The 11,987-nt window shown below is 32.4% G+C and overlaps 2 protein-coding genes across 2 annotated transcripts in view; both read left to right on the top strand.

The window, feature by feature from the left end:
- The window catches only part of LOC119828429 (venom dipeptidyl peptidase 4), a 10,882-nt gene extending 2,404 nt beyond the window's left edge, over positions 1–8,478 (top strand). Inside the window, exons 2-13 of the mRNA XM_038350577.1 lie at positions 1,259–1,415; positions 2,105–2,196; positions 2,676–2,753; positions 3,721–3,773; positions 4,214–4,404; positions 4,479–4,648; positions 4,836–5,480; positions 5,554–5,779; positions 6,187–6,337; positions 6,780–6,940; positions 7,348–7,553; positions 7,929–8,478. Coding sequence (XP_038206505.1) covers positions 1,259–1,415; positions 2,105–2,196; positions 2,676–2,753; positions 3,721–3,773; positions 4,214–4,404; positions 4,479–4,648; positions 4,836–5,480; positions 5,554–5,779; positions 6,187–6,337; positions 6,780–6,940; positions 7,348–7,553; positions 7,929–8,018 — 2,220 coding nt within the window. The 3' untranslated portion in view covers positions 8,019–8,478. The remainder of the gene's footprint in view (positions 1–1,258; positions 1,416–2,104; positions 2,197–2,675; positions 2,754–3,720; positions 3,774–4,213; positions 4,405–4,478; positions 4,649–4,835; positions 5,481–5,553; positions 5,780–6,186; positions 6,338–6,779; positions 6,941–7,347; positions 7,554–7,928) is intronic.
- Positions 8,479–9,045: 567 nt separating this feature from the next.
- On the top strand, positions 9,046–11,458 carry LOC119829688 (spermine oxidase-like). Its single transcript, XM_038352324.1, has 2 exons — positions 9,046–9,247; positions 9,824–11,458. Exons 1-2 carry the CDS (start codon positions 9,171–9,173, stop codon positions 11,145–11,147), a joined length of 1,401 nt encoding a protein of 466 aa, XP_038208252.1. The 5' UTR covers positions 9,046–9,170; the 3' UTR covers positions 11,148–11,458.
- The last annotated feature ends 529 nt before the right edge of the window (positions 11,459–11,987 follow it).

Below are 11,987 nucleotides of genomic sequence, written 5' to 3'. Positions count from 1 at the left end.
CATTGGCGTACTCATTGTGATATTTAATTAAAAACTGTAAAATTAGCTGTAAGGTACCTTTTATAAATAAAATAAAAAATAAAAAAATCAAAAAGGTTTTATAAATCCACCTGTGCATTATACTATCTCCATCTCTGGTTACGTACCTATAACACTGAAGTCACCTTTTTAATTTTAAAATACCTATTTTCCTTGTATTTATACAATTTTATGAATCAGTACATAGATGATAGAAAATATACCTACCTACTTCCAATGTTATGATATCATACATTATAGTATACTTACAAAATAATTAATAATAAATTTGTTTCCATAGGTTTTTACGTACTTAAACATGACAATTAAAAGAAACAAATAATAAATAACGCAGATAATTGCGTAGTCTGTATGTACGGGCCCATTGTTCTCGAACAAAACATTTTTTGACAGTGAGGATGTCGTAATTCATAATCATACAAATATTGCATAAACAATATACTTTATATAATTTCTCTTTTATCTTAAATTATCCGTGCATTGTATATAAACATTAACGTACCTTCACCTGTATGTTTGTATGTAGGTAACCGGCAACTCCATTTAAACGGATTTAATTAAAACCTTCTACACTTATCAAGGATCTGTGACAAAACAATATTTTCATGAGTTTTATTACCATGATGCTCTGTGTTACTCTGTGAGGTGTGTGGTGTGTGTGATATTCAATCGTAAAAGCGTATTTTTTTGGGATTGTTTACTATGAATATTGTATAATACTTATATGTATTTATTAATTTATTTCAAAATAGATAGATGTCAATGTGTTATTTAATTCAATTTCTTCTCTATAACGTCTGTCATACAAAGCCCTGGGCTTTTTAATTTGAGGCTTATTCATTTAGTCATATTTTAATAATCCGTATTAACACATTGATATTTTTTTAAAAACATGTTTGTATTGATAAATATGTCTTGAAATGCCATACTTATTTGGTATCGTTTTTGTCTCTTAGTACTCATTCAATCTCTAGAATATTTAAATTATATTGAATATGGATGCATTTTTACTAAGTTGATTAGCTGTTACATACACATACCTAGATTAAATTTTTATTTATTTTTATTTAGAATTTTTTAGCAACAATAAACCACAATAAACGTGAAATAAAGAATTGTCTCCGTACATGTAGTTTGTAGAAAAAAAATGTAGATATTTTTAGGTATAAATGTAAACGAACTTTTTTTCTTACTGTACTTTATGTTTTGTCTTTTCCAGGCGGGATTACCAAATATTTACATCCTTTGTACGGCGATAATTGCAAGTTTAAACGGTTCCTTGTCTCAAAGAGTTCTAAAAGCGTTTACTTTAGAAGAATTGGTGCCTCTACAGGCAGATTTTGTTCCCGAGAGAGTTGGCGTACAATGGATATCGGGTATGAACAATTTTGCCATATTATACCTACTTAAAGTTTAGCTATAATATGTATCTATTTATAGAATAGACCAAACCATTCAACGCATTACAAATCTGTCAATATCTTTTGTTTCGAATGCTATTGAAACATATGTGCAATACGTACGTGTCTTGTATTAATAATTACATACACGAATTGCCTAAATCTTCCGTGTGCTTTAACAGCCGTCGCTACTAACAAGCAAATAACAATATGACAAATAGAACAAAGGTTTTAAAATGGATTTGCAAAACTTGAAAAGAATGAAATTAAGTTACATGTTTTATTAATTTAAATCTTTGTGGTTGATATTCTTGATTTGTGTATGTATGTATTTTCTTTCATAAAAGAAATAAAAAAGCAACTTTTTTGTATTGCTTTTATTAGTTTTTGTTAATTTAAGTGCTAAATATTTACTGATACACACCAGTAATTAATGATATCCATTTTTAATAATTGTCATAATTTTTAACTTTCCTTTAATATAGTTAAATAAACTTAATAAAACTTATTTTGTCGCGGTTCTGAACTCAGACCCAGATGTACGGTGAAACCAAAGTATAGAATAATAGTACTGAGTACAGATAGTTCCTATTATTGTAAGGGACCTTTTCGCGATATTATGTTATTAACAAATGCCATAATATGTACCTAATAATTTACTTTAGATTCCGAGTATATAGTAGCAGAGCCTGGAGCGATACAGAAATACAATGTTGAAACTGGAACGTTTACCAAATTAATAAATAAAACTGAATTGGTAAGTTAATACATATTACTAACGCGAAAATTTAAACATGTATAAACATATGTACATAATATGTGTGTTGCTCTTTCTCGCGAAATCAACTGAACAGATTTTAATGATACTTGGCACTGATGTAGCTTAGGTGTATTATATGTCTATCTTTTAAACCACATCACTTGGTTGAAAATATATTTGATTAATGTGCTTTCAAATACATATTTTCATTGATTTACTTGAGTGAGTGTCTAACAAAAAGTTCGTTTTTGTGATTCGAAAAAAAGGAGTAAAAAGATAGGGAAACAAAAGAAAATATATATTTAAATAACTTGCATTTTTTTCTATTTACATGTACTTTGCTAGCTTACTATTACTAACTGTTCCAATTATTTTAGTATACAACTATTATTTGAGTAAATAACGGGCTTATTCTTTCCTGTTTTAGTTAATTATATACTAATATGTAATACTAAAATATAATTGCATTTTTTCAGGCAAATTTAAGCCAATACTCCGTGTCAACTTTTTCCAATGACCAAAAATACTTACTTTTGGTTTCAGAGCAGACAAAGGTAAGCCTGGAAAATAATTCGTAAATTTATTATCGTTATAACTTATAATATCAAATAGGTTCGCTACTATTCAAGGAAAACTACGGAATTTTTCTTAATTATTTCAAAATATAAATAGTGCAATACAAAATTTAAGAATTAAATTGGCAGACCAAGAAAGTGGCTACAACAAATACAGGTACATATCTCATGTTGCGATTTACTTCGCAAGCCATGTGTACAAACACTGAAATAACATCCTCTTTTAAAATGTTTATTCTGTGAACACAAGCGCGGGAAAATAATAATTTAATTGCGTAAAATGCGTTAGATAGTTATTAACGTCACTTTCATATTTTCCACTCCATGAAACTAAGATGAGAAAATGAAATTCTTACTGCACATAATGAAACGTTCATATAAAAGTAGAGAATATATTTATGCATATATGACATTATTCATAAGATTTTACGGCTTTATCTGATATGTCAAGGGGTTTAATAATAATCGTTAGTCACTGACATTTAAAGCGTAAAGAATTGTCGAGATTAAATAAGGCACGCCGCGCCGGCATAAACGTCTTTTTACCCGGCTCACTCACTGATAAAACTTCGCACAATGTACGAATGTTTGCGCTCGTCTATGAAAAAAAAATTCCATATTTTGTCCCATAACTGTGTTGTTTTGTAAAAATGTGACTTGCATTAAGACTGTATAATTTAAAAAATTGTGTTGTTTCGAGGGGCACCAGCTAGGAAAAAAGTACTTATTTCACTTTTGACACATTATTATTTTAGCAAACTGAAATAAAAATAATGGCAGTCATCATTTAGACTACGCATTATACTATATAACAAACACATGAACTTTAAATCAAAATCTAACTTCACGCATGTTTGCCACGGACATTTTTGCTGACTGGATTACCCCTCTTCATCGTCCCACAAGAAACTTCGTTCCAATAATTGTAAAATAAAACTCGTTACAGGTATATCGATATTCGACGTTGGCAAAATATTCCGTATATAACCTCGAAAGCAAGTAAGTGTTGTCTTAATTGTTCATTAGCATAAATATTTCACGGTGTGTGACGCGAATCAATTTGTTGGATCAAGCATATTTGGTTTTTGTTAAAAATGTGTATTGATTATAACCAAATTATTATAGCCTATGCTTCGTGCGAATCGAACAAATCAAATTTTCACGATTATCAGAACCGTATCAAAGTTCAGAACAATAATAGGCAATTCTTACTAAATTACTTAAAATGCACTTGGATGGACACTAATTTTTCTTTGAAATTAAACATATGATGTGTATAAAAAGTATTTACCTAGAATATTTAATATTAATATTTCGTAGGCGTCATTCTATGCACTGTTGAAATGTTTATTCGATTTAAATGAAGCATACTATATTATCGAATTACGTGTGAAATATCCGTGACGGTACATAATGAAATTCTTAACCATACTCCGTAGGTCTGTATCAAAAATAGGAAATGGTCACTTACAAGTTGTGCTATGGGACAACGGCCATGCTATAGCATATGTGGAAGATAATAACGTGTTCTATATTCCTGATGCCGAACATTCTGATAAAGTGAGACAACTGACTACTGACGGCATCCCGGGAAAGGTTTATTGCGGTGCTGCTGATTGGATCTATGAAGGTATAACGGATATATAGACGGTTATTTTTAAAGTGAGGGAAATGAAATTTAAACTATTCTTTTTTTCTTTTTAGAGGAAATACTGAATGCTGCAGAAGCTATGTGGTTCTCAACAAATGGATCAAATTTGGCTGTTGCCATCTATAACGATACGTTATTAGAGTCTGCGGTATTTCCATACTATGGTGATCCCCTAGATTTTGAGAATCAATATCCTAAAATGGTTGAATTTAAATATCCCAAGGTTAGTAGCGGTTTTGCGTCATTTTAAAAGTTGTATTGCATAAGAAAAAATCTCTTTAGAATATGCATGGACACGAATGCCGATGGAGTAATAGAAAGTGTTATAATAATACGTTTATTGTTATTCATAGTGTAAGTGTGATGGTGGCACGATATTCATTTTCATGACAGATATTTTTATTTGTCAGGCAGGTCGGAGAAATCCAGCGGTAGAACTACTAGTTTATAAATTAAAAGAGCCGACAAGTGATCCTATTCATATAAATGCGCCTATCGATGTTATTGGTAAGGATCACATTTTGGGCAGAGTAAATTGGCCAACAGATAATGAAATCATAGTTCTTTGGCTAAATAGAAGGCAAAATGTAAGCGTTTTAGTTAAATGTGACTTGATAGAAGATAAATGTGCAGTATTGAAAGAGCATACGGAACCAAATGGTTGGATCGATATACGTGAGCCGTTATTTAATGAAAATGGAACGAAAATGGTGGAAATACAACCAGAACTGTACGACGGTCAGCGATATTTTCACGTCACACGCTTTGACTTTGAAACTTTAGAGACAGAGGACTTATCTCCCGGCAATTCAACGGTCACCGAAATCGTGGGTTGGAATCAAGAGACGGATACGATATTTTTCATTGCTTCACCAGCAAATGTACCTTGGCAAAGACAATTATGGTCAGTGTCTGATGGAAATATTTTGTGTATGACGTGTACTCAACCTTCCTGCCACCACGTCGATGGCATGTTTTCTCCTGGCGCAAGCTACGCTATTTTAATCTGCAGCGCATTTAATGTACCACCAATATATTATTTCTATGTGACCAAGGTAAGAGAAGATTAACGTAAATATATTTTTAAAACGCTTATACATTGTAAAATAACGACGATTTTTATTGCAGAAAAATGGTTTTAAACTTCTCACAAAAAATGCCCGCTTGAATGAAAAATTAAGCCAATATAAAATGCCAATGGTTATGTACAATATGGTGCCCTTGGAAGAGAAGGTTATGTCACACATCAAATTACAAATGCCTCCCGATATGGAAGAAGGCAAAAAATATCCGATGATCGTAAGAGTGTATTCTGGACCAGGAACATCCAGAGTTAAGGACGTATTTGATATGGGTATGGTTGTTTAATATATTTGCACCACATTTTTTTTAATTAAATTGTGCTGTAAAAATAAGATAGTGTAATATTATTCTCTTTATAAATTGAGAATGTTTGAAAAGTGTTTCTTTTTTTATTTTATTTAAAACAAACCATCTGTTTTTAGGTTGTGCGAAATATACAATACAATTCATATAGTTTTATGCGTACATTGACATCACAACCGTATGCAAATGAATGCAACAACGGCATTTCAAAATACAAAATCAGACTTTTAGTTTTATGATTATTGTAATTGAAATGAATAATTCTTATACACAAATATTACCAATACAAATTTGCTTATAAAAAATGAATTTTTGAAATTTACTGTAATTTGGTGGAAAAATATTCAATATCATGAAATTATTCGTATTTTTCAGAATATTACAACACCTATCTAACAGTAAACAAGAGTGTGATAGTGGCATCCATAGACGTGCGAGGATCAGGAGTGATGGGGGTGGAGGCAATGCATGGTCTGAACAGAGCTCTAGGCACAGTTGAGATTACTGATACATTAGCGGCTATCAGGTATAATACCAACTGTATTGACTCATTAATGAATCTTAATACATTTTAATATTACTAAAAGTCATAAAAAAAAATAAAAAAACTACAAAAAGAAAAATAACAAAGTAGCAAAATAGTAATTATATTAAATTAAATTAAATTTGCAAAATAGAGCATCCCTGAATGAAAGAAGACAATGTCAGAAACTGCTGGGTCGTTTTAAAAATTCTGTCACCATATCCAAATAATATGTACGTGATATGCATGCTTATAGCACAGATTGTTAAATAGTTACTACAATGGAGTATGAAAATTTACGACGTGGGTAGCCGGGCGGACGCTAAAAAATAAATATTCGATAAATTCTTAAAGGTTAATTAACGGTCTAAATGGTATTAGACATAAATATGACTGCACCCTATCGAAAATTCAATAATTTATAAATTCAGCCTATAAATTTCAGACGTTTAATAGACTTGTACCCATTCATCGATCGTAAGAGGATCGGCGTGTGGGGCTGGAGTTATGGCGGATACGCGACCACTATGATGATGGTGAAAGATAGCGATAAACTCATTGCGTGTGGCGCTGCTGTCGCTCCGGTTACGTCTTGGCTTTATTACGGTAGGTGCTTATTATGTTTTATATTCATGCGCCCTATTGTGCAAAGTAAAAGGTTTTAGTGAATGGTATTAGTTCAAATTATTTATTGATAAATATGCGGCTTTGACCTTAGCTAAACTGTTGTGAAAGTATAATCTAACATTCTGATGTGCATAACAGTGATTGACATATAATATATATGCAAAAAATTGTGTTTTTAGAATTTTGTTATTGCGTGGTTCTAACCGTTGTTTTCATTTCTGAGAAATAAAATTATGAAGAAACGTGAAATTTCATCAACATTATCTATATTTATAAAAATGGAGCTAGTGGGCTAGATAGAAAAAAATTAAAACAGATAATCTTTTCTCTCATTTTACCTAGAAAGAACGTAAATCACTGTCATTGCATAATGAACATGTTTTCAGACACAATTTACACGGAGCGGTATATGGACACACCTCAAGAGAACATGGAAGGATACAGGCGATCAGATCTCATGTCGCAGGCTGGCAAATTGCGAGGACGCCGTTACCTCCTCGTGCACGGCACTGGCGATGATAACGTCCATTTCCAGCACAGTATTCAGTTCGCCAAGGAATTACAAAGAGCTGATATACCCTTCGAGCAAATGGTAATGCTATGAAGTTTTATAGTCGTTTCTTAAGAAATGTCCCAAGTGTGGCAATAAATATAAACATAAAAGCATGAATGTGAAACTATGTAGGTTTCATTTTTTCGAATAGAATGTTGCTTTAAATGTAACAACCGAATATGTTATTTCATGCGATAATATAATGAGTACCTTCTGAGCTATGTCCATTAAATCTGGCTAAGCTTGTTTGAATTATATTGTTGATAGCGATTATGTTATCAATCTTTACAAATATCTAATATTAATTTAAGAAAAATATTGAAATATGTATTAGTCCTCTATTCACTGTAAGCGCTTGTAATATTAATATATTACCTATACCTGATGTTTGTATGTGTGTTTTATCTTTTTCAGAGTTATGCAGACGAGAACCACTCCTTGAGAGGAGTGAGTAGACATTTCTACCACACCTTGGACCACTTTTGGACGGAATGTTTTAACTAAATATAAGAAAAAGTATTATTACTATAAGACTGTGATCATAGGCCACTGCTGTTTAAAAGAAAATGAGCTTAAAAATCTCTAGAGATATACTTAAAAGATAGCTATATACATACAATTATATGGATCACATGTGTTCTTTGTTTTAAGATATAGTTTGTATTTGTTTACAAAGTAAATTATACTGCCTTTTATTAGTTTACTTAAGACATTGGCAATGTGCTAAATATAGTTTATTTAACAAATAATTATTGTAATCGTACAGTTTATTATTTTTTTATCTTAATATGTGTTGACAAACCTTAATTTATTCGTCTTTTAATATTTGATTGCGGAAACCTTTCAATGTTTTTACCTTGGTTTTTACCTATGGAGAAGCAGAACAAAAAGCATTTACTTCGATGCTCATTTTCTTTAGCATGATATGAAAATCGAATAATAAAAATGAGACAATTTATACAAATGATTGTTTTATTGGTACTGTATTAAAATATTTTGTCCAAGATGTATCTACTTTTTTTTCATAAAATTTATGAATTTTATTGGTAAAATATAGTACCTAGCACTTCTCAGCACTTAAAAAAATCGGTCTGTTCATAGCAAGCTAACACGTGATAGCATTAAGAGCATGATTTATTTTCATAGCGAAATTCTATAACTTCTAAATAAGTTATATTGAGTACAAACACGTACACACGCAATTGATTTTAATTGGCCATAATATGTCTTATTTATTTATTGACCATTAACCCCGCCTATTATCATGCTTTAAAAAAGCACGAGGGACAGAGTTATAACATTATAACGTCATTGTCAAAATTTTACAATTATTTTTTTGAAATATGCCTCAAATTTTCTGTTAAAAAAATATTCAATAAAATACACTCATGAATATTATTCGAAAATGCATTATTGCACGATTAAAATATTACCAAAACGTGTTCAGACGATGGTAAGTTTATCAAGTAGTTTCTATCAAAAATAAAAAAAAACAATAGGTATATAACGATAGTTTTCCCTAACAGGAAGTCAGATAATTCTCCTGTAGTATTTGATTGCGGTCCCAATATAGAAGATCGTGGTATTTGTGCCGTAGATGCGTGTGACCCTGAGAAATGTTTTCAAGAACCGCGTGTGGTGATTATCGGGGCTGGCATGGCTGGACTTTCAGCGGCAGCAAGATTGGCACAGCGGGGAATAAACAATGTTGTCGTTTTGGAAGCATACGAAAGGTTTTTATTTTTTTCTCTCCAGTATATCAATGTCATGAAATAACACGAATTCGAGCACAAGAATGGATCCGATTTCATTACTATCTAGCTAGAATTCTATGTATAAAGAAGTTGTTATGAGTCGATGCCTGTTTTGAATTAACAGTAGCTAAAATAACAATTTTTACACACGCATTACTACCTACTTTGTAAAAAATACATACGTATTTGTTGATGTAAACCAACGTATTCATCAAAACATGAAGACAGATAACATGAACTGACCAAAAACCTGATATTAAAATTTAAACTGAATAAAATTACTCACTTACTTCCATTTCTTTTGAAACAATATTGAAAAGAAATAGAAATAGGATGATTTAAACATAAAATATTTTTTGTTATGATGCAATTGAAATATAGTAACATTCTCAATATTACAGTTATTAATAGTATTTCATATTAGGCCATAAGATAAATCAGCACCAGTCAGCAAAACGTATGCTGGAGAACACTGGACAACACAAATACAACAGAATAACAAATTTAAACAAAATAGTAACTTCTATATAATATTTTTGCATTGTTTTTCATTAGGCCCGGCGGGCGCATTCTTTCATGTTGGCTCGGCGATATTGTAGCTGAAATGGGTGCCAGCTGGAAACCAGACAATGCTTCAACTCATCCAATTTACACATTATCAACAAGAGAAAATCCACCGCGCCCGGGAGTGCCTGGCGCCGAACATACGCGCGGTTTATTTAATAGTGCTGTCAGCGGTAAAATACCTTTTCCACCCACTATAACAGCTTATCATAAATTTCGTCAAATTGAAGAAGAAGCTGCACAAATATTTTGTCTAGGTGGGAATAAACAACAAGGATCTCTCCTCAATTTTATGAGCCTGAGGATACAACAAGAATTACATGAATATCCTGAAGAGCAACAACACGATGCAGCGAGAATTATGTTTGGTCTCTCACATATGCTTAATGCTCGCTCTGGCGATGATATAGGAATGCTGTGTGCTGATCATTTAGGATGTTTTATGAATATGCCAGGCGGCGAAGTGCGTGTGCCCTTGGGTTTGGTGGGCATTTTAGCTCCATTTCTACGGCAAATACCTGAAGGTGCAATTCGTTATTGTAAACCGGTCGGCTGTATTTATTGGGGCACTTGCATGAAATCAGGATATCCCGCTGTTGTGTGTACAACAGACGGAGAAGAATTTCCAGCACACTATGTTATTGTAACACCATCTATAGGCGTTTTGTATGCAAATGCCGTAAGATTATTTTGTCCTGAACTACCTGCATCCAAAGTTAATGCTATCAGAGGTTTGGGTTTGGGTGCATGCAATAAAATATACTTAGAGTATTGTCGCCCTTTTTGGTTCTGGCACAAAGGTAATTTAAACTTTAAAATGGATCCACATACAAAGTGTGGCCGCATGGATTGGACTAATGGAATACAGTCCATTGAAATTGCGCCTAACAGTAAACACGTTCTGTGTGTCTTAGTAGCGGGGAAAGAAGCAACTATGATGGAAAGCATTTGTGACAGAGATGTAGCCGAAGGGATTACGGAAGTATTAAAGATGTATACACAAAACCCGAACATACCATATCCAATGACAGTGTTACGATCTGGTTGGTCTTCAGATCCCTACTTTTTAGGAGCATTCTCATGTGATTGTCCGGGCTCTGATGGATACGCTCAGCAAGCTCTGGCATGCCCAATCCCCGGGCCAAGTGAGCCGATACCACCAATTCTTCTATTTGCTGGAGAAGCAACGGTCCCTGGTCATAATGGAACAGTATCAGGTGCACGATTAAGCGGAATACGAGAAGCAGAAAGAATTGTACAGCTCACATTTCGATATAGAGGCCCGCCTCTACCCGACAACTGTAAACCAGCGTAACAAACAATACAACAATGTTTCAAGTATTTCGCTAGGTTTCTTGTTTTACTAAGTTCTACAACCATTGTTATTGCAATATACGAATGATGTTAACATAGTTGCTTTGAATACGCGTTATCTTGGTTATGTTGTGCAGTAAGTCATATTGTGCAAGTCGTGTCTTGAAGTCGCCAAATATGTCGCGAATACAATAAATCTGATATAATTGTGTAGTATTTATATTCAAAATGTTTTATTTATATATTTATTTGAAATTAAATATTCAATTATCATACTTAATTATTTGAAGATTAACAGGTCAATCCATATCAGTCCACTGTGTTACAACTGGGAAATGTTTTATCCAAATCGGTTCACTGAAGAAGATAGACAAACAGACATACTTTTACAGTGTAATATTATTAGGCATTATAATACCTTTTGTCATGGAAAAAATGTAACAATTATAAAAAAGTACATAGCATATTTTTCGTACCGCGACCATGATTTATATTTTATGCAAGGCGATCTATTTAGCCATTGTTTGCTGTAATTATCAAATTTATGGTATGATATAAAAACTCTGGCACACTTCTTTTCTGGCATACACATCGGCGCCAAGCCGTCGGTGCCTCGCTGGAGTGTCGATTGAAAATCTATGTGATCAACAATCTGTGTTAATAATATGTGAAATATTTCGATATTCTAAGATTATAAAATAATAGCACTATGTTACTCTATTCTGTTAGTAAAACAGTTTTTCATAACATCAGAATTTCCATAAATAAATGATTATATTGTGTTTTTTCATTTCGTTTTTCATACGATGATAAAAATTCCTGTTACAATTCAATTTACTCC

This window comes from Zerene cesonia, chromosome 1, assembly GCF_012273895.1.
Source record: "Zerene cesonia ecotype Mississippi chromosome 1, Zerene_cesonia_1.1, whole genome shotgun sequence".
Classification (NCBI taxonomy): Eukaryota; Metazoa; Arthropoda; class Insecta; order Lepidoptera; family Pieridae; genus Zerene; species Zerene cesonia.
The sequence above is the reverse complement of the archived record's forward strand: the minus strand, read 5'-3'. Positions and strand labels throughout refer to the sequence as shown.